Source organism: Nomascus leucogenys, chromosome 2 (genome assembly GCF_006542625.1).
Source record: "Nomascus leucogenys isolate Asia chromosome 2, Asia_NLE_v1, whole genome shotgun sequence".
Lineage (NCBI taxonomy): Eukaryota > Metazoa > Chordata > Mammalia > Primates > Hylobatidae > Nomascus > Nomascus leucogenys.
In genome coordinates, this window is record NC_044382.1 from 58,588,227 (window position 1) to 58,608,807 (window position 20,581).

General features: G+C 33.3%; 1 protein-coding gene across 2 annotated transcripts in view; it reads left to right on the forward strand.

The window, feature by feature from the left end:
* CDH8 (cadherin 8) overlaps window positions 1-20,581 on the forward strand; it is a 378,266-nt gene that overhangs the window by 299,535 nt on the left and 58,150 nt on the right. For both annotated transcript variants that reach the window (XM_003263129.4, XM_030795969.1), the window contains exon 10: window positions 11,785-11,902. In XM_003263129.4, coding sequence (XP_003263177.1) covers window positions 11,785-11,902 — 118 coding nt within the window. The remainder of the gene's footprint in view (window positions 1-11,784; window positions 11,903-20,581) is intronic.

Genomic DNA, 20,581 nt, shown 5'->3' on the forward strand with positions numbered 1-20,581 from the left:
TTTTATCATGTGGCATTACCCCCTATCAATCACACGTTTTGAGCATCTTCATTTTTGATCCTTTGAGAAGGGCGTGTGTATGTTTTTATATATACACATATATCAATACATATCATTTACCTAAATTGGTAGATTGAGTTGTCAGAGAGAGTTTGATCAAAATATGGCAGGTTGTTTCAAGGATATGGTTGTTGTGTGGACCAGATCATTGCTGAGATAATGTAGCCAAATCACAGACTGGTAAGCTAGACTTTTTCAATCACATAGAGTCTGTAAAATACTTCAGAATTTAAATAAAACTCTATTGCTCCTGCAAAACTCATCACATAAGTTCAAGGAGTCAATGACATTGATATTTCAAAAACTCAACATTGGCTTCACTTGTGTTATTGACAAGCATGCTTCTTGGATCTCTGGGAATTTGTAGGTTTGCCCTGTGGATTTTGACTGTTTTCAAAGTTTTAATGATTTCTCAGCCATTCTTCTTAACTTCAGAAAAAAATGCATTGTTTTCTCATCTTTCCTATGCAAAACCAAAATAAAAAATTGATTCTTTGTTTTATGATTTTTGCAAATCACAATGAATGACTCTTTCTCCGAAGAAACGGTTATGTTGTGTGTATGTGTGCTACACCATCTTATCCTCTAATGATCTGTTTAGGCATATTTATTAGAGTTCATTAGTTACATGAAAGGATCAGATCTTTGATGACTTAGCAACATTTTTGGACATATGGCTGACTGTTTGATGTACATGCTGTTGTTGAAACAAATTTCTTGAACTCTTTGAATCCTTTGTGTTAGTCAGAATTCAGGTTTTATTCCTTACATCACTTCTAGGTCACTTTTAATGCTCAATGATCTAATTTTTATATTTAACATTTACCAAAATTTGTATTTGTTATTCACACAAGTGTTTACTTATAGAAGTTCACCAAAGATACACTTTCAATCATTTCTCATAATACCACACAAAAGACTGACTCACTATGGAACTAAAATATTCCTTAGCAGATGATCACATGCTCATGAAAAATAAATGTCAAAAAACCGAATGAGCCATTAAATTCATAGATTTCTCAATATTTTTAAACAATTTATGTCTGCTTTACAACAGCCTCAGAAAAACTGCAGGTGACATTCAAATGTCTTGTTTGGCTGGAAGGTGTGGATTTAAGGCTAAACTCAGGGGATCAGCTTCCTGGGAGATGGTGTAGCTGGAAATTATTAGCAATAATCAAGGAAGGATAAGCCATTAAAAAAAAATCCAGGCTGTATAAACTGTCTGGACCAAAAGGGCCTATGTAAAGAGGTTTTCAAAACAGCTCACAAAATGAAAATGAGTATCAACATAAGCATAGAGAATTCTATTGTGCTTTATATTTTTTCCACTGAATTGAACTCATCTAAACACAGTCAGAATGAAAAAAAAGAAGAAAAAGAGGGAGGTCACTTTCTCTTGTCTAGGCAGTTATCTCCAGTTCATGATACATCTGAGCTAAAATAGGTCTAGATTCAATTTGAAAGTAGAACTGGAAATCATATCTGCTCCTTCCACCTTCTCATGATTCTGAAGTTAAAGGTGACATTCCCTTGAATTTGTATTCTCAAAAGTGTAACCACAACCTCAACAGGGAGTAATGGTTCACAGTCCATTACACAAAATCCATCTGAATCACGTTTGATTAGAATCCTTTTAAATAATATCTCTGTTACATAATTAAATATTATATATGTTATCATTGCTAATTATCTATATATTTTTTAAAAACCTGATAGTTTCAGGTAATTTGTTTTAAGTCAAAAGACTTAAGATGGTATACATCTTTAGACTCTAATTCAGTGGTGATATAGTCTAATTCGGACATGATATAGTCATTTGCAGATTATTTGGCTCCCAGTTTAACAGGAAGGTTAAACAGGATATTCTCTACTTACTCCTCTCTAATGTCCATGGCAAAAATCGGAATGTGTGTTGAGGATTCCAAAATCAGAAAGCCAGAAATATGTCTGACAGTTTGTGTGTCTGATAGGGTGGTGGGTTTCTGTCAGTCAGTAGATACTTACTGAGCACCAACTATGTTCCAGGACTGGGCTAGATACTGAAAATGTAGTAGTATACCACACACCCCAAATCAGTCTTTTTTTTACCTTCATGGAATTTTCTCTCTGGCGAACATTTAATTAAAATTATAAATGATAGAATTGCAGAAAATGTTTCAAATCTTCTGGACAGATGGGATGCTGAAGGGAGATGGGGAAATGGAGCTATCTCAATGAAAAGACCTCTTAATATAGGACAAGTTTCACCAGAGACAGAAAACATCTATCAAGTACTGAAAAGGAGACAGCTGGGGATAAACCAGATTCTTTCTGAAGAGAATGGTAATCTGGCTGGACGAGTGGAGGAACAGGTAACAAATGTGGAGAAACCAGTATCTTCCTTCAATATACTTGACAACCTCACACTCAGAACCAAACACGAAGGAAAAATATAGAACTCCAGTGACCAATGTTGGCCAGAGGACCTTCCATAACTGTGTTCTAACTCTTATCTCCTTAGTAGGATCTTTCTTGGATTTTATTTCAGATATTAACCTCTTGGTTACCATATACAGAATTAGGGTGACTTTCTCTGGATGATCTATCAGTGCAGGGACTGAATTGAATATTTTCTTCTGAGGCATGAAGCAAGGTGTTTTGTTCAGTCTCAGAAAATATTCATTGTTTGAGAGGTGACAGGCAGTTTCAGTTATTCTTCAGGAAAGAATTTCTATAACTATAAATAAACCTAGTGGAGTATAATTTGAGCTTCATCACTATCATACAAGTTGCTGTTTGGTGTCAAGTAATTATATCTGAGTTAAAAAAGAGAAACAAAAATATTTTGGTTTCTCTTCTTTAATCTCATCTTTCTGTCTCTGACCAACATCGTAGAAATATAAAGTTTGTTTATTATGGGGCTATCAAAGTTCAAATAAAAAGATAGTCACTTGTACTTCTGGATGATATGTAATCTAGCCAATGCTTGACACATAACGTATATTCACAAAATCTTGGAATCATGGCTCTAAATAATTTCGTTCAGCAATGACAGATACTTTAAAAAGTAATTTCCTAGATATTATCATGGAAACACTTGTTCCACTCACAAACACACAGTATGCATGCTAACCTCTTCAGATGAAAAATTCCTCATTTATTTATTGGACAATATTTATTGCCTATCTACAAGATGCTAATTGTTGTAATACAATCTGAAGAAACAATGTGAAAGGGTCAAAAATTATTTTTTCTTGCGAATTTAGTGAAGAAGAGATTTTATGAAAAGAATAGAATGAACAAAATAATTTAAAATTTTTAAAACTGGTTTGAAATAAATATTCAAGCAACTAGACAGAGAGGAACAAAGAACAAAGAAAACTCAGGCATCTACTTTATGTAGTATTGTCAAATAAAGTTACTTTTTAAATGAGTGTTGTTTATGGTGAAACTGGAAAAAATGAGAAAGAGCTGGGCATGAAGACAGTCTTCTAGCCAACAGAATAGGCATGTGCAAATATCCTGAATGGACAATGACCTCAGTTTGTTAGAAGAGTGGAAGATACCCGTGACTAGCATGTAATAAGCAAAAATGAGATTGAACATAAAGAGTTTTATGCTTGAATAAAATACACATATGCACACACATGATTAAGCAGGAAGCACATTTAGGAAGCTGTAACTGCAAAAGATAATGGTAGCCAGGTCTAAGGTGGTGGCTATGGAGATGCAAGTAATTGAGAAAGCTGATTGCTTACACAAGTGAAAAATGTACACACACATCTAACATATAATCAACTTTCCTGCTCTAGGAGCTTGGTGTTAGCAACTACATATTATAGATATAAAAGCTGAGGCTGAAAAAGACTATGAGTCTTACTTAAGATTTACCATGAAAAGTGGCAAAAATGAATTTTAAAGTCTGCTCTTAAAAGTGCCAAAGTCCCTGAAATTTCTAGGATGTCGCAACGCTCTCCAAGGAAGCAGAACTTTGAAATCCTATGTCTGTGTGACACACCTCTTACAAAATCATGAGAATAAGAGTCTGATCCAGAGTGCGCATTTTTTTCAAAAGAAAATAATACATTCCTGTGACCAATGACATTCTTACTCAAAAGCATTTCATGAAACCTTAAATGAAAAGAAATAAAGCTTAATAAGAGAAGTAAAGATAATTATCTCTTGATAAACACTAGCAATGAATAGGTTTGATACTTTATTTTTTTTTATCTAGTTTCTGTGAGTCTTTTTCTAATAACTGTGAAACAATAAAATGAAATTACGGCACTTTATAACACTCATGAAATAATAAATATAGGAGATTTAATTTTAGCTTTCCTGCCAGCAGGCATCTTTCATAATCTATCTGCATACACAAGAGGGAGACAGGATTGATTTGAAAACAGATGAAATTGATAGCCTCCACAAAATGCATAAAATACTACTTTCACTTTATTTTGGGTGGAGTAAGGAGATGGTAAATTAATGGAATTCATAAAACAACATTTGAAGAAACCACATGTAGCAAAACACATTTCAAGAGAGTCATTAACAAAAGTATGACTTTTGGAGCACAAGTTTGACAGAAAAGCAAAGCAAAGTGAATATATATATATATTGGAGGGTTTGGAGCTTGAACAATCTAAATGTGAGATCAGATCTTTCCTGTTTACTAGTTTTGTGATGCTGAGCCATAATCTCTGTTAGTTGAAACCCTAAGATCTTCAGAATAACTAGATATAGATATATAGATATACAAATACATACTAAATAAATACTTGCAATTTTCAGTGATATTTATTTGAACCAGTCTTGTGGTCTACAAAGCAAAAAAATACTTTATTTCCATTATATTTGTTGGGCTTTATTGTTATTGTTATATGTTTATGAGGTGGCTTAAAGCAACACACTATACATGATTCCTAAATGGGTCAACATAATAGACAAATCTATTGCTCTAATATTGGAATAACTATTCCTGTGATAATTTACAAGTACTTTATTTGTCAAGGGTGAAAGAAGGATCCATACTTCACTCTTCCCCATGGGAATCTGTGGGTTAAATTTTTTTTTTAAAAAAAAGTTAACTGGAATCATCATATAGAAACACATTCTACCTAAAGCTTTCAAAGTTTTACTTGCAGTTCTATATGTATTGACTGGGACTCTTGCATGGTTACAAATTTCACGTTTTATTCTGGCCCCTAATTTAATTGAGATTGATTACCTACAGAGAAAATGGTGTAAAAGATTGTTTAACGTCTTGGGCTATTACAGACGGATATATTTTTATTGTATTTTCAACCTACAGAATACTGGATAAGAATTTAGGATGGGAGCCAGGTAGGAAACTTGAATACACTTGTTTCCATTTGTTCATAAAAGCCATGATGATGAGCAGGTTTTTTTAAAGAAAGTCAAATTGACTCTAGGTAGTAAGAGATTTTAAGCCTAGGCTTTGTGTTTGTGACATAAATTGGATACAATCTGGTACCAGAGGAACTGAGATAATACTGGGAAGACAGAGAAGCTAATGGTAACATTGCTGTAACCATTAAGCTATGTAGACACACACTTTAACACAGAGGCTGAGAAAGTCTTCCAATCTTTTAAAGACTCAAATGGAGTTTTAGAGGATAGCATTATTCAAAGTGAGTTTTTTGTAGAAACTTGTGCGGTAGCATGCCACTATATGATGTGGTTTGGTGTGTGTGTGTGTGTGTTACTAATAAGATTGGGAGACATTAAATTAGACAAAACTAAACATGATCTTCTGTTTGTTTTGTTTTACTACAAGTTTCTCTTGCATTTAGAAATACATATGAATCCCCAAGGAAATTATATGGTATCTCGAGTTTGCCAGGGATAGTTGACTATAAAATCTTTCAAATTTCTTTCAGAGAAAATTTGTGGGAGATACGACCCAGCTGGAAAAATCTTGCCCTGGGAGGATAAACAATGGAACGTATTTTCAATATAGGAATTACTGTTTATAATCTTAAGGAGGTATCAGGAGATATTCCCACAAAGCAATAGAGTAATGGTGAAGAAGAGATAAGATTGAAAAGGAGTTGATTCTTCTAAGCTATGTGGAAAACTGTGAATTTTATCCTACTAAAATGAAAATGAACTATAGATTTTTAAATCAGGGTAAGAGATGGAGTGGTTTGTATTTAATATCGATAATTTCAGTAGCATACAAAGTACACATCAGATATACAGAGTCCACCAAAAGAATGCAAGAGGCAGAAGAAACTGGAAAATCCAAACTTTGTATAGACACACTTTTCTGGAATCCTAGCGTTGTATTGGTTTACTTCAATTTAGTTTCAATAAAGGTAAAGTGAATGAAATACCCAACGCTGAAAAAAGTGTTGGAAATTCTACAATGCATTTATGAAGGCAGAGTCCCAAATTCTACCCAGAGGACTGAGGACTTCATTTAGTGTGTCAATAAGATTAGAACCTCATCTACTTCCTCCTGCTATATTTCCTGTAGGTCAGAACTGCAAGCTACATGCTCTGAATAGCCACCTAATAAATTTTAAGGCAAGGATGTTTCAGGCCAAAAAAAAAAAAAAAAAAAAAGGTGAGCTCATTAAACATGTTGAATGGGTAGGGAATAAAAATCTTGGTAGCGACTGGAGTGGCATGAAAATTATCAAAAATATCCAGACAATATATTTTTATTAGATGTGAACTGTGAATATATTTGTACTACGTTATACAGTTTTGTATTGTGTAGATTTTGGTAAAATTTCTTAATTACCTATATTCCCCCCTTTCAATTAGTCATCATTGTTATGACTTGATTTGTCTTGCATGCCTAATTTCTATTTTTAAGCACCCTTCTTTAAGGCTCTTAATGTGTTTTGTTTTGTTTTGTTTTATTCAGTTATGGACATCATTGATAATTTGATAAAAGCTATGACCTTTCCCCTCATAAATGCACACACGTAAATAATTTCATACTATTTCATTTTCAAGTTGAGGAATGACAGCCATATAAAGCTCATTCATGGAGCATTCCTTTCTTTCCCAAGTTGAAAACTACTCTAAGGGATAGATGTTAATATTTCAGGAAAGTTAATATGATCATCAGAAATAAAGTGGCAATAATAATAGAATTAATAGAAAGCCAAATATTAGGCTGTTCCTTCTTGGTCGACCGTGACTTCCCTTCCTTTCCTTCACCTCCTTTCTATCACCTTACAATTCATATCATTATAGAAGGATTTAGAGAAAAGGTAAACTAAGTTTTACCTGAGAAAGTGACAGTGTGGTTCAGTTGAAGATACCAGGCTGTTTATTATTGCTGGATCTTCCTAGAGATAGACATATATTCGAGAAGCCTTGGAAAACATTCCAAAAGTTACAACAGAATAGAGTTTTCTCACCTTGTCCATACATAGAAAGAACTATTTCATTTAAATGTTCACTTGGGTCTGCATTTTACTGGTCAGTATCAGTCAAGGACCTTCAGACTGCTAAAGCAAAGCAAGCAAGGATGGGTGGGTCATGCTTACACACACTCCAAAATATTGAAGGTCTAAGCCCCAATTTAATAGAAATACATATATAGAAATTATAAGTAGCTACAAGGTTTTGAGGATGCCTGACATATTGGGGACAATGGATGCAGAGAATTTGTAACTAGGCTTATCTGGGATCAGACATTTTATACACACACACACATACACACATGCATGTACATACACACATGTATGTGCGTATATATACATATGTAATGTATACTTTATATAATATGAATATATATAATATATTGGATATATCACAGTGCTAAGTTTCTTAATATTTACCTTTCAAGGTATTGTGAGGATAAATGATGATGCAAAAATATACCTGCCATCGCTTATTTATTATTCATCGATTACTTCATTTAGCCAATAGTTATTAAATAGTTGCCATGTGCCACATGTTATTCTAATAGCAGTGAGGGGGAAATCTCATATATGATTACTCCTGACACGTAAGGTCATATTGATAAATAATATCTACAGGAACTCACAGAAGAGGTTCTAATAGATCCTATGATAACAGCTATGCTTGTTAACAGATCAGATCATCAAAAATGTATTTCTTTGCTGACTGCTTGACCCTTCAAAAGTTAATAATGGCAGTGATATTCTGCTACTATAAAATATTTTTGAGTTAATGTAAAATAGTCCAAAATAAAGTTTAATATACTCTGTTAAAAACAATCTAATTTAGATTTAGAAATTTTGATAAACAATGAAAGATTTTTAAGGATCAGAATTATACTATAGCACACAATTGTTTTCTAGTTTCATGTCTTAGAATGTTTATTTAATTTCAAATCTGTAGTCTCAAGAAATAGGACAGAGTCTGCTCCTCTCAAAATCCAAGCATGATTCCGGAATTCTTTTCCTTATCCCAACATCCCAGATATGCTTTGTTTTCTCTAATAAAGACATATATTTTGCTTTCAGCTTTCCTTAAAATTGAAAATATTTCAACAATAAATTATGAAACATTAGATATTTCAGTTGCATACTAACTTTATTAGTAGAAGGGAAAATATTTAAGCTTAACGTTAGATGCATATTTCTAAGAATTTGTGACTGCTCCAGAAATTTTTATATTATTCCCATGAATTGAAATTACTTGAAAAAATCAGCTGCGGTCATGGTAGCTCACAGTGGACCCTACGTGGTCTCCAGTTGCCGTCTACTTGGTATGTCAATACAACCTGCCTCTGTGGAGGTACACTTCTTTGAACAAATTGTTCTTTTTCTTTTACTGTTTAAAGCTAAGTGCATTCAAAAGTTATTCCATCAGTGAAAACTTTAGCCTCATTAGGATGGATATCTTAATGCATTTTAATGGTATAAAGTCCTTCAAGTGACCTACTTGACATCTACTTTTAGATAAAATGCCAAAGCAGGAGCTATCTGTATTGAAGTGTCAAATGTGGTTTAACCAAAAATCTTCATCATAACCAGTTTATGGGATATTTAGAAGAAAATGTAATAATTCACCCGTTCAGCCACCTTCTCCCCAACATATAATGCACTGAGCTTGACATGAGCTTGACAATATAAAGCCTCTTAATGAATTATGAGGAGAGAACTATGAACATGAATCTTTTCCATTGGCTCAAAACAGTCGTTCTCATACTTGTGTGTACACCAGAATTGCCCAGAAGGCTGTTTGAAATACAGATTGCTGAGTTATAATCTGAGACTTTTTAGTCAGTAGCTCTAGTGGCTCAATAAATTTCTTATCTAATGAGTTCCTGGCTAAAATAAATGGTGGAAAAATGTATTAAGTTTTGGTGTCATGTTTAGACCAAACTTCTGAGATGTGGTGTGGCAGGTGGTTATGCTTCTTTGCTACAGGTAAGCTATATCATTGTATCTTTTGTTTTGGCCATGATGGCTTAGTTGATCAAATGACTGTCCTGTAGATGCAACAGCAGGTATGAGCCATTTTCATGCAGATTACTTGAAAATAGTATGAATGGTATTAATTATGGGAGCTTTATCCACTAAGTGTACTGTAGGAAAGCATTTAATTATGACTGATCTCTGCTCGAGAAAACCAAGACATCTTCTCTTCATTTGCCCTTATTCTTCATATGCCCTCACACACTTCAGGAGTTACATCTTCAATGGTTGCACCTGGGGCTAGAAGTCCTATAGAGAGAAGTCTGGGTAAATGGAGAAGGAGCTGCTACATTTGCTCACAAGCAATGTTTTTCCCTCTCTTCTTTATAATTGCCTGAAAGAAGGCTCTTGTCAAAGATAGTCATTCCCTTGACTTTTTAACATGAAAACCCAGCACAGCTGTTCTGAGGTGAAGTGGTCAACTCATACGTTACTGTTAAATATTTTTGCTTGCAGGCTGTCCAAAGGAGTTATCCATGTTTCAAATCTAGACCCCTTGTACTTTAACTCATGTTGATTTTTATGAAACAAGTACCCTACAGCCTCTCTCTACACTTAAATGTCAAGGCAAATATGCTATGTGTTTAGGTACAGTAAATATAATTGCATTCTCCTTTAATCTGATCATGTTGGGTCATTGAGTAACAGAGTTGTTACATTTATAAAAGATTTATCGAAGTGCCAGGTCATCAATAAATAGCAATGGCCCTAATAAATACAATAATAATAATGATATGACTAAAATTTTATTGAACATTGACTAGAAACAAGAAACTGTCAAAAGATTTATATGAATTTAAATCCATAATCAAAACACACCTATGAGAAAAGATGGTCTTTGCATTTGTATTTCTGGCATACAAGAAATTGAAGTTTCAGAGACTTAAGTAACTCCTTCAATGTCACACAATGAGTCACAAATAGAGCTGTGACTTTTATCTTATCTGGGAAGCTTAACTCCAGAGTCCTTTCTCTTGATGACTATCTCACTGACTTAACCATGAGTTACATTTTAAATTATTTTATGTTATTTTGTCACTCAAGCTAAGAATAATTATAATTATTTATAAGATATTATAACTAGACAAAAAAGTCCTTAACAAAAATCAAACACTTACAAAGTAAGATTATGTTCCATTTTAAAAAGGGAGACCTAGAAATTAAAAAAAGTATTTTATTTTTGCCTCAAGTAAGTTGAATGAATTTCCTGTCATATAACATGTGCTTGATACAATGCAAAGCCCCATAGCTGCTAAAAGTTCTGAAATTGTGGTTCTTACACTTGAGTGGTAAGTTAGAAAGCAAAGATGACCCCTTCTCAAAACGAATTGATTTTTTTCTCTTTAATAACATTTCAAAGTTCGATGGGACATAATTGTTCACACAGACACAATAGCATTGACATCATTATTATATCCTCGAAATATCATAAACCTGAGAACATTTCACTGTTAACTACTTTTTATGATAAATCTATTATCACAATAGGAGTATACATTCCTACATTAGCTCTTGTCCAACTTGTCACATTGAACTAGCAATATCACAGAATCATAAATACAAATTATTAAGATAATTATCTGACATCCTAAGAAACAACTTTAGCATTAAGTTAATGTAGCTTTACAAATGAAACAAGCACATTCAATAAGCACCGATTCCAAGTACCTCTATCTATCCAAACATTTCTCTGCACTGTGGTAATTCTAATCCCTATAATTTATTCATCTCAGGATACACTCCAAAGCATTGTTTGCATGTGTTATCCACTAGCTTTAAAAAACAGTATTCATTATTGGGAAGGAACAGAAGCAACTCATCAGAGAGGTTTGTTGCAGTGATGTTTGTGCTGAGGAACACTATTTGGCAAACATTTATAACCTGATGAGTAAAAGAGTTGTGAGGATTCAAGATTTAAGCCATTTACCTCAAAGATCCTCCCAAGAACCACACTACAATCACTGTAACAATTCCAAATCTCATTCTAGATGCCCGTAAATACTCAAATTGGAAAGAAACCTGTAATTGCCCAGTGGATATTTCAAATACACTTAACTTTGCTATTTCAAGCCACAGACACCAAATGGACACAAAGGTAATGCTCTTAATTTTCATCAACTTATCAAAGCTGAGGTTTTAAAGTAATGGATTTTTCTCCTTATTCTTGGCACAAACCATCCATGACAATTTAGAAAGCTGAAAAAGAGTCTTTGAGCCAAAGTATCAGACCACAAAAAGAATGTCACTAAGCTTTTACCGATGGTAGGAGCCTCTGAAATCATCAGAAATGCTGACGTCAAGTTTTATGTTTCAGGTCATTCAAACAGTTAGCGCCATGGACAAAGATGAACCCAAAAACGGACATTATTTCTTATACAGTCTCCTTCCAGAAATGGTCAACAATCCGAATTTCACCATCAAGAAAAATGAAGGTAAATATATTAGCTTTGTGAAACAGAGTACAATATAAATTGAAAAATACGATGCAATTTCGTAACATAACTGAAAATATCATTAAAATAATTTTTTTTCACCCATGAGCACTTGAAATTCAGCTTAACAGCATAATGGCATGGTAATTATCTTACTTCCTATTTTCAATATTTAAACAATAGATAAGAACTTTGTTAATGTAAAAAGTTAATTTTTTTCCCAGGAAATACCTCAATCACCTTACTTTAAAAAATGAAGAGTAAAATTTAACCCCTATGAAAGCTTCCAGGTATTTTGAGATTCTAAGATATCCCTAAGAGGGGGAATTGGCTTACACTTTGCAGTTGTTAAGTTTTAATTGAATGTTTACCACGTCTTTAGGGAAAGCTACTCTAATTTTGCCTGGTTTGTGGGTACACATTAAAGGTATTTGTTCTAAGCTTGTACCAACTTTAACAATAACAATTTGTTCAGAAAATCCTTTTTGAAGGACATTTCTTATCAGTATTATTTTGGAGCTAATATGAACTGATTTATTGTTAAGCCTCACTCACTGAGCACATTTAATCCATTTCATTAGATTTTCTGAGGACCAACCTTGGATTACTGTTTTCTTTACCTATACTATTTATTATATATGAAAGCCATAGATTATTGTTTAAAGTCTATCTGATTTGAAAATTTTTGTTTCCTAAGCTGCTATATATTAAAAAAAAATTTTAAACTTGATTTTTGTTCAGATGTATTTAAGTCTTAATTGTAGCTGTTTTAGAATGATTAGCAAAATATAAGCAATGTCTCAGGCTCTTTTCCGGCTTTACTACATGTATCTGTTTAGGTCTCTCAATGGTCCGTATACAGGCTATACTCGGAAGAGTAAAATTTGATTCATGATATCTGTTTGTATTGTTTGCAATATTCTATTTAAAGAGGTAGTGAATCTTGATAAAATTTCCTTTATGAAATAAAATAACATTTTATGGCTAAATATATTATGGCTTTGCCTTTTAACAAAATGCTACATAGTTCTTTGAGGATGCTTTGATAAATGCGGATGAACTACCGAAAGGAAATGACAGTGATTATATAGGTATTACTAATTTAGCTGACTTCCACGATTATAAACACTAAGGAGACAAACCCTTTCTGTCTCCTCAATAATGGAGTATTCATTTGTTAGCCGCCCTTGATTAGAAACTGTAATCTAAGTACATTGTCTTTGTTTATTTATTAACATCATCAATATATTTTAATGGAAATCATATGAATCATATGAAATCATATGAATATTTCTAACACAAAGCCTCCTTGGAAAATTGTCTCCTAAGTTTTTATATATTTTAAAAGCTTTTTTAAACTTGATTTTTGTTCAAATGTATTTAAGTCTTAATTGTAGCTGTTTTAGAACGATTAGCAAAATATAAGCAATGTCTTAGGCTTTTTTCTGGCTTTACTACAGGTATCTGTTTAGGTCTCTCAATGGTCCGTATACAAGCTATACTCAGAAGAGTAAAATTTTATTCACGATATCTGTTTGTATTGTTTGCAATATTCTATTTAAAGAGATAGTGAGTCTTGATAAAATTTCCTTTATGAAATAAAATTACATTTTATGGCTAAATATATTATGGCCTTGCCTTTTAGCAAAATGCTACATAGTTCTTTGGGGATGCTTTGATAAATGCGGATGAATCACAAAAAGGAAATGACAGTCGTTATGTAGATATTACTAATTTAGCTTACTTCTGCTATTATAAACACTAAGGAGACAAAACCCTTTCTGTCTCCTCAATAATGGAGTATTCATTTGTTAGCCACCCTTGATTAGAAAGTGTAATCCAAGTACATTGTCTTTGTTTATTTATTAACATCGCCAATATTTTTTAATGGAAATCATGAATATTTCTAACACAAAGCCTCATTAGAAACCCCAAACTGAACTGGAAGTCTGTGTGTAAGTGTGGTCCATGTTTATTCTAATTTTGAACTAGTAAGTATGAGGCATTATTTTTGCATATAAAATGCACAGCATTTAAAATTCTCCATGAAGAAGTTATTTCCCATTCCAAATATTCTGAGACCCTTAGTGTTTCCTGTAAATTTTGTAATTTCAAGATACACTTGTTGTGTGGCCCTAGGAGGCATCACATAAGGTATTGGGTGAATGGGAAGATATTACTGGGTACCAGGGAAAGTCTAATTTTGACGCATATTTATTATGCCCTAATATTTTTAAAGAGGAGATTTAATTCTACAATAAATGAATTTTGTGTGTTTTCTTGAAATTTGGAATTAGTAGAAAGTAAAAGTTTAAATATTTAGAATACCTCATTCTGCTTCATCACACATTATGATAAACCCTATAATAGAATATTTAATGTCATGTGGATTATCTGTTTCACTTTGAAACTGGAAAATAGAAGTTAAAATTATGATCTGTCTTATAGGTTTTTCATATTATTTTGTTTTGTAAATTATTTAAAGATGTCAGTTATTATTGAAAAATGACTTGAAACAGAAAGAGTGCTCCATACATCATGACTGCTTATTTTAGACTGTGTTTATTTGTTTTACAAAGAGCGACCATGTAATTTATTTTTTCTACTGGGACATGTTTTAAAGTGAGAGGGGTCGCTGCTTATATTTATGTCTGAAAAACACCATAAACCAGGACTGCCTTATGGAAAGTAGGACTTATGTTCACTGTGATTTTGGATTTAGGATCCAAATATTCAGCATCTCCTTCACAAAATAAATCATGAAACCACAGGTTTGAAATAGGTATATAAAGTTTATACTCTTATGTTCCTCTTCCTAGATCAGAAATTCATGAGTTTTGCTTCATAGACCACTACTTACTTGGCACCTGAATAGGTACTGTAAAACAGAAAAAAATGGGCTTGTCTTAATATGTAGAAACAAAGTAATGAAAAGAAGCTGTAAAAAATGTTGGAGATACATATATATATATATAGAGAGAGAGAGAGAGAGAGATTTATGATAGATAGATAGATATCTTGCGTGCCTATTGCAAATTAATTGTTAATGATGAGAGAACACAAAAAACTACCAAAAAAATCAAAATACTAAATATGATTTACTTTAAAATGATGGCATATTCTATGTTGGAAACACGGAGAGATAGAGTCAAATGGTATAGCCATATTTATAGTTGTTTTTTTTTCTTCTTGAGATGAATTTTAAAATGGTCAGTGTCTGATGCTTTTCCACTGAGAGCAGTATGAGTTACAAGTTCCAGCCTACCAGAAAAATGTTAAAATGTTGAGAGAGCTAATATAATCAAATCTATAGTTGATGAATAAGTTTGTCTCCTATTTAATTTGATCTTTAAGGGAGATGATTTAAGTATTTGGCATTTTCTAAGGAACTTGCCACCATATATTTCAATTCAAAATTATTGTAATTTTTCTTGTCTCTTATATGGATTGGTCCTAATGCAATTTCTATCAATTAACTCACAATAAAAGACAAAATGAGATAGAAATGAGCTCTCTCTTGTCTCCTACACAGTTGAATTATTTCACAAATAATTCTACTAAATATATGAGAATCATATTTCTGCCAGAATAGGAAAGCAACCTTCAATATAAATAAAGGTAGAAGTAAAGGTCAAAAATAAAGTGAACCATTTATACCACATGTTCACACGAAAAAATCAAAGCACCTTGAATATGGTCGACGTATTGATTTCTTCATCTCCCAGTTGGCTGAATTTATAAGCACAGAGTTTTGTTGACCACATTTCAGTATTGGCCTCAATTTAACCATGGAAATAGAAAATAGCTAACAATTAAATGTAACAAGAGAGGGAAGAAAAAAAGGGACCTTTTAGAGATTCTAAAATATCTTGTTTGCAGGAAATTTGAGGTCTCCAGAATACTACTCTTCCTCAGCCTGAACACTGTAGGCAAAAAATGTGATTCAAATTGCCAGAGCACCGTCTGGTGAAATGGGAGCCCTCATGGTTTATACTGAAATTTTTAAATCATATGTGTAGAGAAATGAGAGAAAATATAAATCTCTGCTCTCTAAGGAGAGCCTATGGTAAGAAGAGAAACAGACAGTGGACCTGGATTTAATTATAGTTTGGTTGTGTTTAACCCAGCAGGAGAGCCATAGTACCTTATGATACCAACTTGTTTTTCCTTCTTAATGTCTCCTCATTGACTGAAATATTATTGATAAGAAGCTTACTTTAAATGCATACTTTTGATAATTAATTTGAATAATGTAGATGCTAAACATTACTTTGGAATAAACATGCCTCCTGTTACCTCATTGTCCATAATATAGTTACCTGTATAGAGTATAATTTATGCATTGTCTGATGGATTTCTGTCTTAACCGAGTGGCCTAGTTCAAATGGTATACAGTTTATTTATTTTTATCTTCTGGAAGTATCGAATACTCTTACTTTAAGCAAATTATTTTAAGCCTCAGTTTTCTAATCTGTAACACCAGCATAAAATACCTGCCTTATAGTTGTGCTGTGATGGATATGTGTGAACTAGGACTTAGACAGCAATTGGCACAATGCCTGGCATATAGAAAACATTCAACAATAAGTGGGATGAGGTCCCTTTATATGAATTCATTAATTCTTTCTCATGCCATATTATATCTCCTCTGGCTTATCATTCTCAGCCAGGTTTCTTTGAAGCTTTAACTCTTCAGAATTATAAATCTTGTGCAGTAATTTTGAACGTGGCTTCATCAGTAGTTGGGAAAACACTGATCCTCACTAGAATGCACTGCAAAAACATCTGCTTATACAGTAACTGCAATGTATTGCATTCTAAAGGGTATTAAAATAGAAAGACAAAATAAAAAGAAGGAGGAAGAGGATGAAGACCAACTATGAAAGTATTTATCAGCCACAGAAATAGCTGCAGGATTCCTGCATATAGTTTTGAATATGACGACTTTTTTTTTTTTTTTTTAACATTTCTATAGCTCCATTGCCAAAACGAAACTCAGGTTTCTCCACAAAATGGTAGCTTCCAATTGTTGGGATCATTTTCAATTCTAGCATATAAAATTGTTCTAAATTGCCTCCAAACTTCCATCCCTCCCTGCAAACACACATACTCTGTAGGAACCATTTACATAGCTGGAAAATTACAGACAGCCTTCCTTTGCATTTTTGACTACCATCAGCCTATCTCAAACCTCCCTTGTTGCAAAACCAAAATTTGCTGCCTGAAAGTGGAAGTGGATTTTCCTGATTCCCATGCCAGCTAGACCTGATGCTCTGTCCTTCCTCTTTTCTCCAGCTGAATCTTCAGAAATACATTTTCTGTATTCAGGATGTAGTTTTCAAGGCAGACAGAGTCATTCTGTCCTCTGCCTTAAGCCAGGTATACCTAGCCAGGCTGGATTGTACTTGAAGGACCTACCTGCTGATATATATAGCAAGGAGGGCCACCTTGCTAAGCCAGTTGTCCTTTTTCTGGCCACCTGAGTCTTCCTTAAGTTCTGCTATTACAATAGGCTGATTTGGAACCAACAGAAGACTTTCCTAAAAGAAACATCTCTTTGCTCAAGTGGCTTTTATAAAAACATCCATACCCTTAGCTACAGCAGAACCATTATTATTGGGTTTCCCAGGCAAGCATCCCCAAGCAACAGGCAAAAACTGTGTACTTGCATGAGTATGATAGTTAATATCTTAATATATTTCCAATATGATTGTATTGTCTGTTCTGCTCACATAGTAGACTTTTTCAAAGCACAACACACAGCACCAAACGTTGACTGGAAGTGTTTTCCATATAAGCTGTATACTATTACCTATATGAAGCTTGGGACATTTCTTCAATGTTGAGTCATAAAAGGTAGTGCTCAATTTGCATGAAACAGGAGGTGTGACAGATCATAGATACGGAGAACAGCACTGTGCATGTATGATCCAAAAGGGCTTCCGATTCAGTAATTCATAACTTACTGTTTACGCTTCCAGCAATGTGCTGTTGATAAAAAGACATTTATGTTTCATTTTGTCGCCTAAACTGTAATTAAGGGCAATGTGCAAGCTAAGAAAAATAGATAAAACAGATTTGTGCTTCCAGTTTCTAAGTTGCATATGACTGTACACTTAGTGTCACAAGACAAGGAGGTTTTCTTTGCTTGGGTAGTTTTTGTAAAACTCTTGTTATTTTGTAGTTTTCATATTTTCATTTTCTTTTCAAAATTGTAATTTAAGAGTACCTGCAGAAGTGAACAATTTTCTTTATACATGTTGAAAAACCCGAAATTATTACTCTGGTCAGACCTAGCACTGCTGTGGGTATCTATTTTTCAGTGTATGTTATGGGAGACAATTTAGTTCTGAGATTACTGACCACTAGGATATAATTCAGATACGTAGCATAGATTTTATAGATTTATAGGTGTGGTTGTCAAAATGCTATTCAAAGTTTTGAATTGCATCAGACCTTTTCTGTCAATCTGCTAGCAAACATTTCCAGCCTTTACAGATCTTTCTAATTCTGAAGAAAATAAATTGATACATGCTTAATTACCTTAAAGATGCCATTGTGCATAAGAATCTTTCCTCTGAGTACTTTGCTTTCTGAGACTTTTGCCCCAAATCCTTATATAAAATAATAAAGGAAGAATATAAAGAATTACTTAGAAAAAATGTTTTTCATTTAGACAGTCTTGTCCATACCACTTTGTTGTTTGTTTCATTAAATAATAATGTTATTTACTGATTTATCTTTTACTTACAAGCATAAAAATCAGTCTTGGGATTTTGTGGATATTAAACAAACATAACTGTCCTTTGGAAAGCACAACCAAATATTAAAATTGAATGTGGGAACAAAATGATCTGTCAGTCTATGCAAGTTCTTTTTTTTGAGAAAAGATATTAAATGTAGTTGACAATTATTTCAACTCATTACAGCACAGAAGTTTGCATTTTGCATTAATTTCAGCACTTTATAGATACAACATTGGGCATACGTGACATTCCATCTGCTGATGTGACCTGAGTAACACCTACCAAGTGCTTCAGATCCCTCAGTTTATTAAAGAAGTAGATTGAGAAGGCAGGAAAATAATTTGGCAACAAAAAAGCAGGCACTCTGCATAGATAAACATGAAAAAAATTGTCTTGAGATGAATTAAGTTGAAACGTAAGGGAGAGACACTATGGAACATATAATAGCACAGGCTTTATAGTTAGGAATATTTAGGTTTAGCTCTTCCGATTATGATCTATGGGAACCTGCAAGGTAATTGAATAACCTTGAACATTTGTATGTATAATAATATTTATCCAATGTTGTTTTAAGTAATAAAATATTAAGTAAAAAATTTAAATGCTATTGTACAAAATTTATTGACTGACAAATTGGAGATAATAAATATTAGTTTCCTTCTCCTCTTCCTCTCTTTCTATAAAATTTAATGAACCTCTTGAATCTCATTTGTTCACCCAATGCAACAAATAAAAATATTAATAAGAAACCTAAATAAGGTATTTGGGAGATGAATAATGATATGCTCTTCCATTTTCCCTTACTCAATGGGCCAATGATTGAACATGTCTGCAAACATTGTCCATGAGTAAAGCACAGGGAAAGGAGGAATGAGAAAGAGAAGTATTTGGGTAACTTAAGTAGTTATTTGAACATAATCATTGTTACAGTAACCTAATCAAAGAATAAAAATGGAGAGTACCTAAAAATTGTTCTTTTTCATTTGGCAGGAGAGAGCATAGAGTTCTTTACATAGTGGCAAATGGAATATTTAAGACCAAATTCTTAAGCCAGGAGTATCTTACTAAATACATAGCTTATGAAAGTCTTGTTTGCTAAGCACAGAACTTCATGTGTGCTTAAAAAGCAAAAATCGCCAGGGCAATGAGATTGAATGTCTGTCTTCCTAACTTTATTTTCCATTATTCTCTTCCATCTTCTGTGCCCGTATACATGCTTTGGTTTAAACATGCCAAGCCAGTTACACTTTTTTTACACCTCTCCCTTCCCCTTTGAAATTCCCATACTCTGCTTTCTCCCTCTTCTATTTAGCCCATTTTCAATCATTAACAATAACTCAGGTATTGGTTCCCCTTATCTATGGGCAAAGCAAGTGGGTGGTTAACTGTTGCTGTAAAGTTTTTCCTCTTTGCTTTTCTCTATAGGACAGTGTGGTAACTGCTAAGGCAAACACACGACTCAAGGAATGTTTTCCCCACTGTCTTCTGAGGTTATTAATAATGGGTAGTATCTTTTTTTCCCTTATTCATTCATTCAATACATATTTATTTGGTGTCTATCATGTGCCAGGCACACCATTAAGAATTGGAATTGGAAATAAAACAGTGAATTAAATAGACACAGGTTTTGCCCTTCTATATAGTATATTTTTGTTTTCCTCAGGACTCTGCCTTATAACAACTTGAAATCTTTGAGAGGAAACTATAATTTACAATGAAATGTGATAGAGCAGGGAAATTTACAGGCAAGTCTGAACAATATTATGATTTTGTGGGAATTACCACATAGTCTAACTTCTATACTTTCATAAACAAAGTTTCCTCCTTAACCTAATTTTGTGAACCTGGCCCTACATAAAGAAGTGTAAGATCTTCATGGATTCCATCATTCCCATTCCATCTTTAGGAAGCATTTGTCTGGTCAGAATGGTGA